A 19742-nucleotide genomic window follows, 5' to 3' on the forward strand; every position below is an offset into this window, starting at 1 on the left:
TGTTTTGTATGTCTGTCCCCCCAGCACCCATCCCCCAGAGATACCTATTGGTCAGTAGGATTTTATCTATGTTAGTTTCCTCCCCCCTTTAAATGTGAGCCCCGAACATCCCCCAGCGCTCTCGGCAGGAGGAACCCCCTGAGGTAGAGGAGCTCCCTCGGGACTCCTTAATAAAACCTTGGAATACCCCCTGCTGGGAGTCGGCCCCTTTCCTCTTCCACCGACGTCTCGGTCGTCTCTGCTGCAACGAAGGCAACCAGCCTGAGTGCCCTCAGTACCCTCGGGGCACAGAGAGTGTCTCCCTGCAGTCGGCCGTGGTGGGGCTACCCCCCCCACTCTCTGCCGACCCGGGTAAGGCCCAGGGACTTGAGAGGCTTGCAGAGAAACTGGGACAGCTTGGCGCCCAGCCGTGGGGCTCTGGGACCATTCCAGGAGCCCACGGAAAGGGGCTCGGACATACTTTCAGTCTGTTCGATAAGCCTTCGGCCGGCAAGCTACCTCAGGAAAGAAAAAACTCCGTTTTAGTGAGTTGCTCTCCTGTGGACGAAGCTGGGAGCTTCTTATGTACCCTAAGAAGTCAGCTTTAGGTGGAAATCAACATCCCAGGCTTTTTCGTTCCCCTCTCCTGCAGCTGGATTGGTAAGTTTTACCCTTCTCTTGTTTCTCCCCTCTTTGGGAGGGGGTGTTTCCCTGCCCTTTGTTCTCAGCCCCGCCGCGGAGGGCTGAAGTTTTTTTTTTTCTCTCTATTGTGGGCAGACTGCCAGCTGTAGGCTTTTTTCTCCTCCCCCCCCCCACCTGGGTTGCTGAAATTTGAGATACAAATTTAAAATCAGAGCCAAAATGGGTGCTAGGCTTTCTGTATCTCACAAGGGTGTCTATTATCATCTCTTAAACATTCTTAAGAGTGAAAAAATCCGATTTTCAAAAACAGATGTTAAACAGTTCGTCAGATGGCTTTTCCTTCACTTCCCCAACGTGTCCACTGAAAATCTCAGTGATTTGGCTTTTTGGGACAAAATTGGTAGTGAATTATTGAAGGCAGGGAAAGCAGGAGACATATCTCCGTCAAAATTTGCTTTTTTAGCCCTGCAGATAAGAAATGTTGTAAAATTTAATTTAAAGATGCAAGAACAGCCATCCGGCAACAGTTTCAATATCTCTGTTTCCCAAAAACCTGATCTACCCCCCTCCGAGTTCAGTTCTCCTTCCCCCACTCACCTCCCCCCACTCCCAGCCCCTGCACAAACCCCTGCTCCCCCCCCGAGGCCCCCTGTCTCCAACCCGGACACTTCTACCCTGAATTCCCGAAATCCCACCCTCCCCCCTGCTTCCCCAAGTTATAATACCGTGTCTCACAACCTTTGTGCCCGCCTTGGTACCCCTGAGACGCGTCCGGTAACTTCCCCGGACCATAATGGCGGACACCACGTGGCAAGGGTGGTTTCCTCGCCTTCCCAGAATCCCTTTCGCTCTCCCAACAACCCATTCTGCTCGGAGCACCCCGCCCCCGAAACCCGCCCTCCCGCCCTTCCCCCGTCTCCTCCTCCGGCCCCTCCGGCCCCTCCTCCGGCTCCTCCCGCCCCGGCCGCCCCTCCCGCCCTGGCCCCGGCCGCCCCCGCCCCCTCAGAGCTCTGCCCGCCCGCCGCGGGCTCCCTCCGCCCCCCCCACGGCCCGCCCTCCGGCCCTCAGACCAGTGTAATAAGAGACGCTGTTGCTGGGAGACCGAACCCGGAAACAGGACAGTCCTTTTCTGCTGCCCCTGTCTCATATATCCCTGATTTAAACGGGGCATTCCAGCCAAATTATAGCCCCCTTTCTGTTGATTCTGTTAAAGAACTAGCCAAAGCCCAGAAAGATTTTGGGAGATCAAGTGAATATTTTAGAGGGCTCCTTAAAGCTACATTATTCGCTCACATTTTAACCCCTGCTGATATAAAACACCTTTTTTCCTGCCTGTTATCCTCTTCTGAATATCTCTTGTGGGAAGTTGCATGGCAAAAAGGATTGAGAGCAATTTTACCAGCTCTGTGGGCTGATGAAGCTACTGCTCGTGATGTTTATGGTAATATGTTATCCCTCGATCATCTCTGTGGACAGGGGGGTTGGGAAAACGCCGTGACCCAGGCAGAAAGCATTCCCACAAGGGCTTTCAGAGAAGGTGCTAGAGCAGCTGAGAAAGCTTTCTTTGGGCTCCGTCCTAGTATTCCAATTGAAAATTATTTGAAAATAACACAATCTCCATTTGAGTCCTTTTTGAGTTTTGTGGAAAGGTTGAGAAAAGCTGTTGAATTGCAAGTTCAGAATGAAGGAGCCAGGATGGAAATCCTCACCGAGATTGCTAAAGAAAATGCCAATGAGAAGTGCAAAGCTGCTATCCTCAGCCTGCCTCTTGACCCAACACCTACGCTGCAGGCCATGCTTGAAGTGTGTGAGAAGAAAGTAACCATTACCCTCGCTGACCACGACGAGAGACCAAAACCACAGAGAAGGATTGCTGCAGTGGAAACCCCTGAGCCATCATTCACCAGCCAGCTCCAGCATGTCACGATGCCACAAGAGAGAATCTCCAGCTCTAATAGACCTTGCCATCTTTGTGGGAAGTTGGGGCATTGGATGCCTGGCTGTCCTCTGAAAAAGCAGTTTTTAGATTTTAAATACAATATGCTTAAAAACCAGAATTCCCCAAAGGACCACCTCTCAAAAAACTGAGTAAAGAGCGCTCCTTTCCCCAGCGCTATGACAAAAATAGGGTGGGCTCAATTCAAGTACGGGGGAGGGAAAAGAAATCTAGTGTAAAAGATGTACAGGTGCCAAGCGAGGCACTGGCTTTGAACAAAACAGAACATTCAGTTCATTGGAATAATCCCAGACCAATTTTAACCACTGACTCTTCCCATAATCCTTACAGGCTGGCGTTGACCGAACCTCTCCATCTCAGAGACACTAACTGGCATTTCATATCTGTTAACCCTGAACAACCAGGTACTTGGACACAGCTTTGCCAGAAGCGTCACAGTAAGTATGTCGTCCTTGGGGACACAAAACACACACCCCAAGAAATTATTATTCCTCCGGGTCTCATATCATCAGACCCGAAACAATTTGTCATATGGCTTCACTGTACTCATCCACCCGTGTACTTGCCCAAAGGCCAAATCATAGCCCAAGCCATCCCAGTACCTGAGCCTCCATGGGACCAGGAGCAAGCAAACACCCTCAGAGGTAAACTCCATCCCAATGTCTGCTGGACTCAGGTATTGGGAAGAGAAAAACCCAAGCTATCATGTGGGTTGCACCGTGGTGGCGAGTACAAGTCCATACAAGGACTTCTAGATACTGGAGCAGATGTCACGATTATTCCATCTAAAGAGTGGCCATCACACTGGGAATTGCAAAACGTAGCAGGACACGTGCAAGGTGTAGGGGGAATTCAATTGGCAAGACAGTCAAAAAACGTTGTTCAAATTGAGGGACCCAATGGCAAAATAGCTTCCATTCGCCCGTTTGTTTTAGATTACACAGAGCCCCTCTGGGGCAGAGATTTAATGGTTCAATGGGGAACCACAATTGACATCCCAGAAAACCCGCAGGTTTTTCGGGGAGCGGTCGCTGAGGTGCGCCATGCCCAAAAATTGATTTGGAAAACTGATACTCCAATAAGGGTAGTTCAGTGGCCGCTCAACAAAACCAAATTAAAGGCGCTTGAAGAACTTGTACAAGAGCAGTTAGAAAAAGGTCACATTGTGGAGACCACGTCGCCGTGGAATTCGCCTGTCTTTGTCATTAAAAAACCAAACAAAGACAAGTGGAGACTACTCCATGACCTCCGTCAAATCAACAACGTTGAGGACATGGGCTCCGTACAACCAGGAATGCCCTCACCCAGCATGCTTCCACAAAATTGGTCTTTAGCTGTAATTGACATCAAAGATTGTTTTTTTCACATTCCCCTACATCCTGACGATGCTCCGCGTTTTGCCTTCTCGGTTCCCACCATTAACCTGGAGGCCCCAATGAAGAGATACCATTGGACGACCCTCCCTCAGGGACTTAAAGTCAGTCCTGTGATTTGCCAGAGGTATGTCTCTTCCTTGTTGTCTCCAGTCCGTGAAGCTGCAGGAGACTCCATCATCCTGCACTACATGGATGACATCCTGGTGTGTGCCCCAAGTGATGACATGCTTACTCACACACTTGACCTGACAATCAATGCATTGGTTGCTGCAGGGTTCGAGCTCCAAGAAGAAAAGATTCAAAAGATGCCACCTTGGAAGTACCTGGGCCTTGAAATTGGAAAGCGGACCATTGTGCCGCAAAAATTGACTATCAAACATGATATCAAAACCTTAGCGGATCTCCATCAACTTTGTGGATCCTTAAATTGGGTGAGACCTTGGCTAGGCATTTCCACCGAAGACCTAGCCCCCCTTTTCAATTTGTTAAAAGGAGGAGATGACCTTAGTGCTCCTAGGACCCTCACCCAGGAAGCGAAAACCGCACTGGAGAAAGTTCAGGAAATCATGTCTACTAGGCAGGCCCACAGGTGCCAGCAGGGTCTCCCCTTCAAATTTATCATCTTAGGCAAACTGCCACATCTCCATGGTATGATTTTTCAGTGGGAAACTGTCCAGGCAAAGAAAAAGGACCAGGTCAAGAAAGATCCCCTCTTAATTATAGAGTGGGTTTTTCTCAGTCACAACAGGTCAAAAAGGATGACAATGCCACAAGAGCTGATGGCAGAATTGATCCGGAAAGCAAGGATACGGATCAGAGAATTGGCAGGGTGTGACTTTGACTGCATTTACATTTCCTTAAACCTGAAATCAGGCCATTTGTCTCAAGCAATGCTAGAGCAATTTTATCAAGAGAATGAAGCCTTGCAATTAGCCCTAGATAGCTACACAGGCCAAATTTCAATTCACAGACCGGCCCACAAAATTTTCAACTCAGATGTTCAGTTTTCATTATCACTGACAAGTATTCAGAGCAGGACACCTCTAAAAGCACTGACAGTTTTTACTGACGCGTCTGGTGCATCTCACAAGTCAGTGGTAACTTGGAAAGATCCCCAAACTCAACAGTGGGAGGCAGATATTGCTAAGGTGGAAGGATCACCCCAAATTGCTGAGTTGGCCGCTGTAGTCAGAGCTTTTGAGAAGTTTCCTGAGCCTTTAAATGTAGTTACTGATTCAGCTTATGTTGCAGGTGTAGTGTCTAGGGCAGAGAATGCTGTGTTGCAAGAAGTTTCCAACATTCCTTTATATGAATTACTTTCTAAGTTAGTAAGAATTATTTCTGGCCGAGAACACCCATTTTATGTGATGCATGTTAGGTCACACACAGACCTGCCGGGGTTCATTGCAGAAGGTAACCGGAAAGCTGATGCCCTTGCGGCTACAGCCAAGATGGCCCCGCTCCCAGAGGTATTCCAACAAGCAAAGATCAGTCATCAATTTTTTCATCAGAATGCACCTGCCTTGGTCCGACAATTCCATCTGAAGCACAAACAAGCCCAAGCCATCGTAGCCACCTGCCCTTCTTGTCAAAATCAGTCACTACCTACCTTAAGTGCAGGTGCAAACCCTAGGGGCTTGCAGAGCTGCGAAGTGTGGCAGACAGATGTAACCCACATCCCATCATTTGGCAGATTTAAATATGTCCACGTCTCTGTGGATACCTTTTCTGGTGCCATCTATGCTTCTGCCCACACAGGGGAGAAAGCCAGTGAGGTAAAGAAGCATTTCATGCAAGCCTTTTCCACATTAGGAATCCCTAAGGTCATCAAAACAGACAATGGCCCAGCGTACAAGTCCAAAGACCTTCAGAGCTTCCTGCAGCAATGGGGAATAGAACACAAAACAGGCATCCCCTATTCCCCGACAGGTCAAGCTGTGGTGGAGAGAGCCCATCAGAACCTAAAAAAGGTTCTTCACTGACAACGTGAAGTGATGAAAACAGAGACCCCTCAAATCCAGCTGTCCAAAGCGCTGTTCACACTGAACTTTTTGAACTGTACCTTTGAAAACCTTAACCCACCTATTGTAAGACATTTTAACGAGAACAGTCAGCACAAATTAAAAGTCCGTCCGCCAGTCCTCATAAAGGACCCTGAAACTTGGAAAATAGAGGGGCCCCATGAGCTCGTAGTCTGGGGTAGGGGGTATGCGTGCGTATCCACTCCCTCAGGCTTGAGATGGATCCCCTCCAGGTGGGTGAGACCATACATTCCTAAGGTGTCAAAGGACAAAGCTGCAACACAGGTAGCCAGTGCCTGCTGGAGGAGGAAGCGCCGTCAGACTCTTTAAAGTTAAATCGTTGTTACCTGGACCTCATCCCTAACATTTTTTATTTTCAGTTTTAGTGTTTTCCTTTGATCTGAACTCAGCCCTGGTGTCATCAGAATGAGCCCCATCCTTCCGTTGCTTCTGTTGACAGCCGTCCATCCAGGTCAGATGTGGATCGTTCCACAACCCCAAGCAAATGTGTGGACCACTCTCGCCAGAGTCCTCAACCAAGACCACATTTGCCTGTCAGCCTCTTCTGTGTCTGACCCAATGTCCACTTGCCTTGTGGGGATCCCATCTAAATATGATGAATTTCCGCCAACATTAGCTGCTCCCCTTCCCCCAGTATATAATCCATTATCCCCTTGGTCAAAATTAATTGATAGACAAGCAGTAGCAGAAAAAGAACCCCAAGAATTTGAACTCCTTGGTTCTGCCAAGGCATTCTATTGTGTTCAGTTTACGTTTACACCAAAAGATCAAGTAGATTTGTACCATGAAGTCAGACAGTTTAAAGTGAATTATACAGCAAAAATTTGGTGTAAGAAAATTTCCCAAGTAGGAATACCTTCTACCCCTGATAATAAGCCCCGTGCCCTTCCTAAGGGGTTTTTCCTCATTTGCGGGGACAGGGCATGGGCAGGCATCCCCTCTCGTCTAATCGGAGGTCCATGCACCATTGGAAAGCTGAGCCTGTTTACACCCAACAAAACCCAAATCATGGATTGGCGAACCAAAACCAGCGCCCGCAATTCGGCCCGCAAAAAGAGAGATTTAAGGAATCTGGACCCAAATTGCGATTCTGAAATTGTACATTGGTCCAAACCAAAAGGAGTTGCGATCACCGTGTTTTTGCCATGGGTGTCTGCAGCTAAAGCTCTGGGCGAATTATCACATCTAGAGTGTTGGGTTGCTAAACAGGCCAATATTACATCAGCTGCACTTTCAGACCTCCTGGCAGACGATGAAACAACAAGGCAAGCCACCCTACAAAATCGGGCTGCAATTGATTTTCTCCTCTTGCTACATAATCATCGTTGTGAGGAGTTTGAAGGTCTCTGTTGCCTGAATCTGTCATCTAAAGCTGAAAATGTCCACAAAATCATCGGGAAGATGCAACAAATGGTCCAAGACATCAAGCAAGAAACAGCGGACTGGATGGATGGACTCTTTCAGGGATGGGGACTCTCGGGCTGGGTCAAATCCATTTTGAAATCTGTATTTTTAGTTTTGCTTGTTCTTCTTGTTATTTTGATCAGTTTTGGGATCATCAAGAGCATCGTGACCAAACTGATCTCAAAAGCTATTTCCCCTTTAGAGGTCAATCAGGTGACTGTCCCCACCTCTTCTGAGGAAGGGACAGAAACCTCTGCAGAATTTACAAAACAGCCTTGGTTTGCTGATGCTTGATAGCACTCCGAGCTGAAACTTAATGTTTAGGTGCCTCTTCCCTTTTTATTTAAACGAAAAGAGGGAGATGTTGTAGTGCGTTCTTATATCTTGTAATACTTTGAAGTAGTTGGTCTTGTATTCCCATGTTTTTCCCAAATGGTTTATCCCAGAGTGTACCCCCCCCCCCTCCTTTTCCCTCTACTTGTGTTATCCCTTTCCTGGGATAAGATCTCCAAAACCCCCACCCTGGCTCTCTGCCAGTCACCTCGACATCCCAGCCCCCTACCTAGAAGTTTCGGTCCAAGTTGTCGAGTGATTAGCCAGGGGCCAAGGGTCAACCCCCCAAGTCCTGCCCCATACGCTGTTTTGTATGTCTGTCCCCCCAGCACCCATCCCCCAGAGATACCTATTGGTCAGTAGGATTTTATCTATGTTAGTTTCCTCCCCCCTTTAAATGTGAGCCCCGAACATCCCCCAGTGCTCTCGGCAGGAGGAACCCCCTGAGGTAGAGGAGCTCCCTCGGGACTCCTTAATAAAACCTTGGAATACCCCCTGCTGGGAGTCGGCCCCTTTCCTCTTCCACCGACGTCTCGGTCGTCTCTGCTGCAACGAAGGCAACCAGCCTGAGTGCCCTCAGCACCCTCGGGGCACAGAGAGTGTCTCCCTGCAGTCGGCCGTGGTGGGGCTACCCCCCCCACTCTCTGCCGACCCGGGTAAGGCCCAGGGACTTGAGAGGCTTGCAGAGAAACTGGGACACCCCAGTGTGGATCCTCTGGTGTTGGATCAGGATGGAGTTGTGGCTGAAACTCCTCCCACACTCCCCACACTCAAAGGGCCTCTCCCCAGGGTGGATCACCTGGTGCTGCCTCAGGCTGGAGCTCCAGCTGAAACATTTCCCACATTCCAAGCACCTGTGTGGCTTCTCCCTGCCATGAGGTTTCTCCACCAGCTCCAAGCTCTGGCTGGATCACAGGATGCATTCCTGGCTCATGGGGGCTCTTTCCTCCCCAGAATTCCCTGGGCAGGGTTTGCAGCCCCTCTTCATGAGGTACATTTGGGGCTTTTCCTCCTCCTCCATCAGGCCACACCCTGAGAATTAAAAATCCTGGTTTGCAGAAAAAATCAAGAGGAGAGCAGCTTGGACTGGGAAAACCTCCATGCCCAAGTTCATCTGGGAAAGTCATTGGGCAGCTTGTGTCTGAAAGAACCTCCAAAATACCATGATTCAGCACAAAAATCCTCTAAACATCAAGATGCAGATCAAAAACTTCCCAAACGTCAATATTCAGCAAAAACCTCCTTCAAAATACAGAGATTCAGCCCTCACAAAGCACAAAAGCACCAACATTTGCCCAGTAAAGCTCAGAAACCCCAAGATTCAGCCTCTGTGAAAATCATGGATTCCCCCTCCCCTGGTCACCTGCTGCATACGGACAAAGCTCCTGGGGCTGGGGGGGAGGCTGCAGATACAGGGAGGAGTAGAACCGTGTGGTGCCGCCTCTTTCTGCTCCTCCTCCTCCTCCTCTGTTCCTGCTCTTCCTCACACTCTTCTTCCTCCTGCTATTCCTCCTTCTCCTGCACAATCCCACCTTCTCCTCCCACGTCCAGGGTTTCACCACTTTGTTCCTCAACCCTGCTTCTCCTTCCCTTCTCCTCCTGCCCCAGGCCCAGCACCCGCTGCCGGCTCCCTCTTGCCCCCAAACCCACAGCATCCCACGGCAGGGGCAGGGATGGAGCTGGGGCAGGTCGGGCTGGGGCAGCGCTGGGCTCCCGGCCGCTCCCGCCCGCACTCGGTCCCCACTGCAGCCGCTCCCGCCAGGACAGCGCGGGGGGGCCCGGCCTTGGCGCTGCCCCACTCCCACCTCCCCAAATTCCACTCGCGGGGGGCGCTGGGGCCGAGGGGGGCGCTGGGCGCAGGTGGGGAACGCTGAGAGCTGCGGGTCTGCCTGGCAACTGCTGAGTCATCAGAGCCGCGTGCTCTGATTGGCTGAGCGCTGCCTGAGGGCTGGGGCTGCAGCAAGGGGGGACACCCTGCTCCAGGGGGGGATGTCCCACAAACGGGGGACCCCCATGAAAGGAAGAAGAGGAAAGTGTCTTTACAATCAGATGCTGTGAATCTGATGAGAGATAGACCCAGGAACTTGTATGTAAGGAAGCGACAGGAGAAGCCATCAGTTTAAGAAAATGTTGTTAACTGATGACACAGACTGCTGCTCAGCCAAGGTCCTGCCACATTCATGAACTTCGAGAAGAACAACAAAGACTTCACAGAGCCATGAATATCGGTTGCTACACAAAAGTAGGGAGCATATCAAGGGGATATGTAGTAAGTGGATTGGGAAGTCTCTTCCTCTCAAGTACACCACCCAATGAGGAAAGGAAGAGGGAGATGCAGCTGGGAAAATTAGGATGAACAGGAGGCTGTGTCCTCCACCAACTGGAAAGACCCTGTAGGAAATGTCCCATGGCCTCTCCCTTTCTTTAGGAATGAAATTACTTTTACAGGACTCCTCTGTCTGCATTGTGGACAGAATCCTCTGGTGACGTCAATTTTTCCACACACCTTGGGACTCGTCCGGAATTCTATCCACCGTCTGGGGCAGCGGGCAGTGAGTGCAGCTGAAGGTGCCTCACCCAGTTTGGGTGATCGGCCCCCTTGGGGGCGGCAGCACCGGGGACTGATTGGGTACCTGAGAGTGACCAGGAGACAGACGAGTGACACATCAGGGGGGGCTGTGAAGAGTCAGCAGGGAGAGAGCACTGAAAATCTCATCAGTGAGTGCACTGGGATCTTTGGGGAGTGAGCACGGCAGGGCACCCATGGAGACAGAAAAGGGAAAGCCAGGAAGGGGTCCTGTGCCAAAGGGATGATGATCCCAAAATATCTCTGAAGGGTCCCTTGGGAGAAGGGTGAGGTAGATTGCACACTCCCTCAGAGGCAATTAAGGACTTGGACACCCAGGGGGGCAATAAGAGAAGTGGAGAAGGGATTAGGACAACAGGGGATGGATGGCATTGGTGTGCTGGGAAGAGACTGGGTGAAGGGGAGTGTGCAGGAATATGGTTAAGGCAGGAAGCAGCAGGAGGAATCTATGTGGTGAGAAAAAGAAAAGAGAAGGAAGAGAAAAATACTGAGGACTGGGATGTTTTTCAGCAGGGTCTTATCCTCAACATTTGCCAGCTGATCATTTGCATCCCCGGTTTCCAGGAGAGGAAAACAAGGAGGTCAGGGTTTCAGGGGGTTTCTCTGTGGGGGGCAGCGGCAGCACCGGGCGCAGAGGTGCGGGACCGGGAGCATGGGCTGGGGGCCTGGGGGGAGCTGCGGGGCCGGGCCGGGGCTGTGGGGCAGCCGGGGCTCAGCGCCGGGCGCTGCCTGACCCCACCAGCCCCGGGCAGGGCCGGCAGTGGCCCCCGGCCCCCAGGAGGCTGCGGGACGCCCCGGCCGCTGCCCGGCCCCGTGGAGCTGCCGGCCCTGCCCGCCGGGGGGCGCCTTTGGACACTGCGGCAGGACAGGGACCGGCTCTGGGATACGGGCTGGGGAGGGCACCCTGAGCACAGGGACGAGGAGCAAGGAACACCTGGGAAATGTGGATTATACATGGAAGGACTGAGATTTTCTTTTCTTTTCTTTTCTTGGGATCACCACAGAAACGAAGGATTTTGCAGAAATCTCAGCAGCTCTCAGAGGATGAGCACCCACAGGCACCGAGGGGGGCTGCAGGAGGGGCAGAAGAAGGCCCTGCAGCACTTGGGCACAAAGGCCCAGCAGGTGAATGCAAGAAGGGAGCAGCAAAAGGCCAAGCTGAAGGCAAAGGCCAGGGCAGAGTTCCTACAGCCCCTGAGGGATCAACCCCAGGGCCCAAGGGGGCCCCAGCACCCAGGGCACGGGCTCGGCCACAAGCACCCGGCAGAGGCATTGCCCTCCTCGGCAGGGGACAGCCCACCCAAACAGCCCCTGGCAAGGAATCAGGGCTCCAACTGCAGGGCACAAGGACACTGCAAGCACAGACAGCAGCACCCTCAGGACCAGCAAGTCCACCCCGTGATGGACATGGATTGGCAGGGCTGTCACAGCTCCCATCACACCAGGGACCCTCCACACTGGAGCCCTTGAGAACATTCAGGTGGGTCTGCATTGAGAGGAGGCCTCTCCTGATGGACACAGGGGCCTCTCAATCCACTCTGAATCTTAGACCTAATGGGCAAAATAGGAAAGGCATGGTTTAATTATTAAGGGAATAAGTGGGAAAGATGAGCAGGTATGATTTCATCAACCACTACTAGGAGATGTAGGGGATACGCTTGAAATACATTAATTTCTTTTTCTTCCTACTGTGATTGCAATTTACTGGGAAGGAATTTGGTGGCTGGATTTTTATATTGTAAAAGGTGATACAGAGGCTTATGATGTTGTACTTATGTGTCAAATGTCTGGCAAGGCCTATGCTGAAGTGAACCCACAAATGTGGACAGTCCAGGGAAAGAGGGAAAATTAGATATGGAGCCTCACCAAATTACTTTGAAGCAACAAGGACAAGAGGTTGCTTGTATTGATTTAAAATCAATACCCTATTCCAAGAGAGGGAAGGAAGGGCTTACAGCTTATTACTGACTCTCTCTTAAAGGCAGGGTTTTGGAGCCAGGGATCTCTCCCTACAACACTCCAGTCAAGAAACTGGATGGATGGACACAAGGAGGAATCACAGAATTTTCAAGTGTTAAAAAGCAGATTAACTGAGGCTCCTGCCCTGGCCCTCCTAGACAGGGAGAAAGAATTTGAATTATAGGTGGATGTTAAACAGGGCCATGCCGAAGAATTCTTGTGTTAAAATGTTTAACCCAGTGGCCAGAGTGGCCTCAATCTGTCTGCAGAATTGTGCAGACACAACTCACATGGGAACTGAGGCCTGAAAACTGATGACAACAGGAGGATCTCCTAGAGTTCAAGTCTGGCAGCAAGTTAAAGCTCTGACAACCAAAAGAGCCTCTAAATGAATGAGCAGGGCTCGGTTATTACAGTATGAAACTTGTTCAGTGGCACAGGAGGATTCAGAACTGAGGACAGGGCAAGGGTTTAACCCAGCCTCCTGTTTGAACAGCCTGGAGAGGGGCTGGCAAGAAACCCAGGACTGCACTCAAGGGACAGAGCTCCAGACCCAGGCTGGGAGAGATTGATGGGACATTCCCTGGCCTGAGGGACAAAATGTGTTTGTGGATGGCTCTGCAAGGGCAGCAGAAGGGAAAAGAGCTACAAGACAGGCTGTTATTAAGGAAGGGGAATCAGACAAAGCGCAGGTCACCGCCCCATGCTCAGCTCAACCCAAGGAGCTGTGGGTGCTTGTAAGAGCCTGACACTGAAATGCCCTGAGCAGGAAGGCTTCAATATCTTCTGCTGACACCATGGCACCTAACAGGGGGCAAAAGCAATTCTGACTGCTTCAATCTGACTGATGCAATCACTGCATCACTTATTAGGGTATTTCTGAAATAATTAATTCATAGAGAAGGGACTGTGGAAGCAATAGACTCAGAAAGAAGAACTCATTTTAGTCGAAAGATCCTTCAGGGGGTTATGGCAGCTTTAGGAATACAATGGGACCTCCATAACCCCTGGCACCCCCAGAGCTCAGGTCAGGAGAAATAAAAAAACACTTTTGGAAGCTGGTGATAAAAACCAAGATGCCGTGGGTACAGCTTTTGCCATTGGCTATGGCAAGAAGAAGAACCAAACCCAGGGCAGATATTCAATTATCTCCCTTGGAATTGATGTCTGGAATTCCTTACCCTTGAAATTCTCCACCTTGTGCAGGGTGGAGATAAGGGATGTATGTTTCAAGCAGTCTGTGGCCAGAATCCTGTCTCTTGTGAAATCTCTCCCCCAGGAAGCTGGGCTGGCACAGAGCCTGCCCTGGCACTTTGCTGTTGCCAACACCCAGCCAGGACATCGGCTCCTGCCTAAGGAGTGCAAAGCAGCACCACTGGTGGCCAAGGGGCCCATGCCAAGTGTCCCTGAGGCCAGAAACAGCCACCAGCACAGCTGAACACGGGGGGACCCCTCAGCCTGGCCTCAGGGGCTCTGAAGCCCCGGAGATTTGCACTTCCCGCCTGCAGCAGGACCATGGCAGCCGCCCCTGAGCCTGCCCTGAAGGCAACGCAGCAGCAGCCAGGGCTCCACAGCGGGCCAAGCCCCTGGGCCTGCCCACAGATCCTCTGCTCAAACCCTCGGAAATCCTGGCCACCCTCCTCTGGCACCTCCAGCCACTGCGGCCAAGCCTTGCTGCCACTGCTGCAGCTTCAGCGCTGGCTGGGCCTGCACTGCCACAGCTGCTGGGGAGCACCACGGCACAATTCCACTCTGGGGCTCACTCACACCCACACTCTGGGCTGACTGCGACTGCATTGCTGCAAAATGTACCCATTTTGGTTCTTTTAAATCTTCTTTCTCTCAGGCTCGTTTGTCTTTGCCTTGGGGAAAGGAATTTTAAAGGTTTTATTTAAAGGATGTTACACCACTCAACAGAGATGAGTTCAACATCTCCACAGACTGGGAATAGCCCAAAAGACACCCACAGAGATAACGACCAGCAACAAAACATCAACGCCCAGCAGCAAACAGCAACCAACAGCTACCCCAGACACTGCCCCCGGCACAGCTGGAGACACCTGGTCTGGAAAAGGCTGAGCAGGAAATCCAGGAGTGTGGAGCTAATTAACTCCAGAGGGGAAGGAATCCGGATCTAACAGGAAACCAAATACTAAAAACTACACCACTTGGAAGCAATGAACATTAAACCAGTGGATTTAGATTGGTTCAGACTGTAGAAAGTTTAGGAAAAAACTAATAAATCTCACGTGTCATGGAATGATCTTCTCCGCACACTCGGGCTATGTGTGGATGGAATGATGTGTGCTGCATATCTTTGCCAAAACCAAGTAATGCCTTGACTCTCTAACACTAAAGATATTGTTGGAGGGTTTTTGTTTTCCCCGCAGTTTCAGTGACAAGAATACAACATGAGAATCGTTTTTCAAAATAATCCTACTTTATATGGTTAGGTAGGTTTGGGACAGAAGTGTGAGAATCAAGTTTTGCTATGGGTTTTTCAACGTTCACCTAGAACTGCTTTAAAGGTGACCATTTAACTCAGAAACAGTTAATAGTTTGTTTAAATATTGTTTAAAAAACAAACAAAAAACCCTCCCCCCACCTAAAACCATAACAAAACAAAAAAACAACCAACCAAATAAATAAAAAACAAACAAAACCCACCAAAAACAACAACAACTAAAAAGCAGATTCTGGGGGGGGTGGGGTGGGCTGCATGGCTGCTCCGGAAGAGAAGCTTCATTCCAGGTAGCCCGGAGAGGAGCTTTAGAAATGCAAATTAACACTGCTGGGGCAAAGCCTGGACAATGTACCTGGGTCTTCCTACCCGGGGCAGGAATTGGGCTGATTCCCTCTGCCTGCTTGCACTGATGGAATTTGCACAGCTAAAGGCAGAGCCCATGGTGAGGATATCTGACTCTGCAACAGAAATTGGTACAGCTGCAAAAGGAAACAGCAAATGGAGAGTGTTGTGGATGCAGCTCATTCAGCAGGTGAGCGAGGGGATGCAGGGGGCAGCCAGGCCTCCTGATCCAGGATTGCCTAGAGAAGGACAGGGAATGAGGGCACTCAGAATAATTCCAAAACCAAAGAAGACTCAGTAAGAAAAAAAACAGAGTCAATGAGTCAATCTGCTTGGAGATAGGGCCAGGGACTTGTAGAGAAGGAAGTAACGGGAAAAACCATCAGTTTCAGAAAATAGAACAAACTGACACGGACTGCTGCTCAAAATTCCTCTAAATTCATGAACTTTGAGAAAAAGAACAAAGACTTAAGAGAGCCAGGAATATCGGCTGTTCTACAAAAGTGGGGGTGCACATTAACAAGGACATGCAGTTGGCGGATCGGGAGGTCTGAACCGTCCAAATACCTCAGCCAGTGGGCAAAGGGAGAGAGAGAATGGGCCAGGAAAATGAAGATAAAAAGGAGGCTGCGAACTACAATGGCAGAGAGCGCACGGCAAATGCCCCACGGCCTCTCCCTCTGCTCAGCAATAAAGTCACTTGTACAGGACTCCTCTGTCTCCTCGGGGCACAGAAACCTCCGGCCACGTCAATTTCCCCGCACAGCCCCGGGCACGGGGCAGCCGCCTCTGTCCCAGCCACAGGAACCGGGCCGAGCCAGCGCTGCTCCGGCAGCGGCTCCTGCCGAGGCAGCGGCCGCAAGGAGACCGCGGGCAGCCGCTCCCGCAGCGCCCTCACGCCAGCGGCAACACGCGCCGGACACGGCACAACGAACCCGCCTGAGCCCCCTGCCGCCCCCGAGGCCCGCAGCGAGCCCCGAGCCCCCGCACAACCCAGCGCGCCTCCCACCTCCGCTGCGGCCGCCTCCCAGCTCCGCCGCCGCCGCCTCACCGCGCTCCGGCCGCTGCCGCCGCTCCCGGGCCCGCACAGACGCTCCGCCAATGGCGACGCTGCCGAGCCACGGCCGCTCTCAGGCCGCCACCGGGGCGGTCCCACCGGTCCCCGCCCCGATCCCACCAATCAGCGCGCCAGAACCACGACTGACGGCACCGTCGCCCAATCGCAGCCGGGGGCGGGCTCTGCGCGCGGCACAGCCTCGCCCTGCGCTCTCAGGGACCCCCGGGCTGCGTGAGGGCAGAGCCGGAGATGAGGAACAGCCCTGGAACGGGCCCGGGCCCGAGGGGGATTGAGCTGAAAACACAAACAAACTTCTCCGCGCCTCCCGCCACGGCTTTCCCGGCACTGCGGCTCCGGTGGCTCCGGCTCAGCGGGAAGCCAGGAGCCTCACTTCTCATACCCCTGATTAGGAGCATCAGTGCATCGCTTTGATTTCCCTCAAATAGGGAAAACTGCCCCAAACCCCTGTGGATGAGTGGGGGAGGGGAGAGATTTCTGACAGAGAACTCCAAAAATTGAGAGCAGGATAATGAAGAGTAAGTGAAGAGCCTTAAATCCAGCCTTCCCCCACGCCTCCCTCCTTCCAGCTGCACCTCCTACCCCGGCAGTGCCGGAGACAGGGAATGGGGCCGTGCTCACTTCATGCCCCGGGGCTTCTCCCTCTGCTCAGGGACAGGAGTCGTTCCCCTGCTGCGCCCTGGGCTCTCTCCCACCGGAGACTTCTCCAGGAACTTCTCCAAGCTGAGTCCATCCCACGGGGCACAGCCCCCCTCCAAGTGCTGCAGCGTGGGTCACTGTGCCCCGGGGTCAGTCCTGCCAGGACAGGCTGCTCCAGCGGGGCCCCTCTGGCCACGGGGGCACAGCCTCCTCTCAGGCATCCCCGTGCTCCAGCGTGGCTGCTCCGGGACCTGCAGGGGGATCTCTGCATCCCCATGGATCTGCAGGGGGACCTCTGCATCCCCATGGATCTGCAGGGGGATCTCTGCATCCCCATGGATCTCTGCATGGGGCACCACCGTCTTTGGAGGCACCAGGAATAGGCTGAGCTCTGCCTGAAGCTCTTCTCACATTCCCCACACCCTTCCCGGCACAGGGAGGCTTTTACCTCCTCACAGCTCCCCAGGCTGGGTTTGCAGCCCCTCCTCGTGTGGGGTCTCTGGGGCTTTTCCCCCCCGTTGGATTCCTGCCCTGTGGAGCAGTTCCAAATGGCCTCTTCCACGAGGTTCTGTGGCAGGGATTTGTTCTCCCTGGTCTCTGTCCACAGCTCAGTGCCTGGGGGAGGAAGACAAGGAGAGGAAGAGACAGGGAGAAGGGAAAAGGCAGGAGGAGAGGAAGGAAGAAGGAACAAGGGAGGAAGGAGATGGAAAAGGAACGTGGATGGATAAAGGACAGAATGAGGAGAGGAAGGAGGGCAGAGAAGGAGAAGATGGGATTTGCCTCCATGCCAGAGGGAAGGGGAAGGAGATCCCCCCAGTCCATCCCTGGCAGGATGGCGTTGGCAGTGAGGCTGTCCTGCAGCGATGCTGGGCTGGGAGATGGAGCAGCAGGGAGGGGAAAGGGGCAGTGATTCCTCCTGCCCTGCCTGGCTGTCCCAGTCTGGAGCGTCCTGGCGCTGCCGAGGCCCTTGGAGCGTCCGGCACTCAGGAGCCCGGAGCTCACGGCTGCTTTATAAAGCTGACAAAGTCGGCAGGATGGGTCTGGGTATGATCTCAGCAAACTGGGTTTATTGGTACAGGAACAGGGGACAGAGCTGAACAGGGTCCAGGCACAAAGACAGGGTGCAAGCTGAGGGCACAGGGGGTTTTTATATGGGGTAGTGAGGGTGGAGCTGAGGGTCAGGGTCCAATGGATATGGGGGAAAATGTGCAAAGGAGGGGTTAAGGGTCGGGACAGCTAATAGGGAAACAGGGGCAGAGGAATGCAGTAAACTGGGGCCAATGGAGGGACAGAGAGGGAGAACATTCTAGGGACTAACCAGAGATGGGTAATAGGGGTGAACTAGGGTAATTAGGCCAACAGGCCAATGGGGTAACATAACTTTCCATAAATCAGCATGTGACAGCAAGATCTGTGAGAGAAGCAAGCTTCTCACCATAACCTTGAAATCTATTCTTCTTATTGGGGACCAGTCCTCCATAGCTGTGGAATTGAGACTCTGATGGTAGAGTCCTCGGCCTCCACACCAGTACATCTTTCTTTTCCTTGCAGCCTCCTCCTCCGCCACCCAGACAAAATTTAGGATTGACAAATCTGGCTTAGGAGAGCAACAAGGGGTGAGCACCTTGGGTTTTGTGATAAAGGAACCTCACTCTTTAGAATTTTTAAAAGTTTAATAAGGAATAATAAGGGACAAATCAGTAACAGCGCTGGGTGTTGGCAATGGCCAGAGGCACACCGGTTAACCACAGCAACTCTTCTTGTCTAGTTTTTCCATTGTATTGTTCAAATACATATTCATAATGATTATACATATTCAAACATTTCTTTGAACACATTTACATGTTCCAGGAATTCTTTAGGTTGGTTTGACCCCCAACTCGCCTTTTTAGAGCACGTGCAGGAATCGTGGATTGCTGTTTTGAGGGTTGTGTGTCACTGCCTCACAAGGGCCCCTGTTCTGTGGTTTCAGCAGGTGACAGTTATTGACAGTGGAAGGGTCAGTGGCAGGGGCCTCATCACATCCCTTCCTTAGATGTTATCTGACCATGCAGATGCTTTTAGCTATTTCCACAAGTACTTTAAATGAACATTAGCTATTTCACAAATATCTCTGAGTCATTCTCAGTATTGTCAGTTAGTAACAAAAAAAAAGCATCAGTTCTTATTTCACAATTATGGCTACTTCTGCAAAAGTTAACATTATAATGCACAACATCTGGCATGCACTTCAATATTTTGCAAAAGCCAAAACTATAATGTATGTTTTTCACACTGTCCACTAACTAAAATATCATCCATAAATGATGTTCTGAGGATATGAGCTACACACGGGCCAGGCATTGGCCACAAAGAGCTGACAAATTGTACTATAGCAAAAGCAGTGAAAAGTGATTACAAACTGTACTATATCAAGCTCATTGTGATTAAGAATATTTTGCAGAAGTCAATACATAATAGCAAAAGCCAGCACTACCTAGTTATTTATAACAAACCCAGGGCAGGTTTTTCCCTTGCATGGAGCACCTGGGCCTTCCCCGGGCCCCTTCTGCCCTCCTGCAGAGCCGGTGGCATTTTCCAGCACACACAGTTTGTAGCCAAGAGCCGGGTGCAGCCGAGAAGGCTCCAAGCGCCTCCTTCCAGGCTGACTCTGCAGGTGCCGAGGCTGCTCTGGGCTCTGCCAGGGCTCTGCTGGGGCTCAGCTCTGGGCCAGGCTGGGCCCGCCCTCCCCTCACATTGCTCCGGGCAGCTGAGTCACAGCGGGAGAGGGAAGGGACACATCAGGGGAGTTGAGGTTTAAGAGCGTTTTTATTCATAAAACTTTCATAACAATCAGGCTGCTCTAACTACCATAACTAACTAGCAATGCTAACTACCCTAACTAACTACCAGTGCTAACTACCATGACTAACTAATTGTCCTAACTACTGTAAGAAGAAGCTG

The 19742-nt window shown here is 51.6% G+C and overlaps 1 protein-coding gene across 1 annotated transcript in view; it reads right to left on the minus strand.

Annotated features, from left to right (window-relative positions):
- The window catches only part of LOC143691900 (uncharacterized), a 149481-nt gene that overhangs the window by 76206 nt on the left and 53533 nt on the right, over positions 1-19742 (minus strand). Inside the window, 1 exon segment of the mRNA XM_077191095.1 lies at positions 8380-8587. Within this exon segment, the coding sequence (XP_077047210.1) occupies positions 8380-8587 (208 nt within the window).

This window comes from Agelaius phoeniceus, chromosome 27, assembly GCF_051311805.1.
Source record: "Agelaius phoeniceus isolate bAgePho1 chromosome 27, bAgePho1.hap1, whole genome shotgun sequence".
In the NCBI taxonomy this organism is placed as follows: domain Eukaryota; kingdom Metazoa; phylum Chordata; class Aves; order Passeriformes; family Icteridae; genus Agelaius; species Agelaius phoeniceus.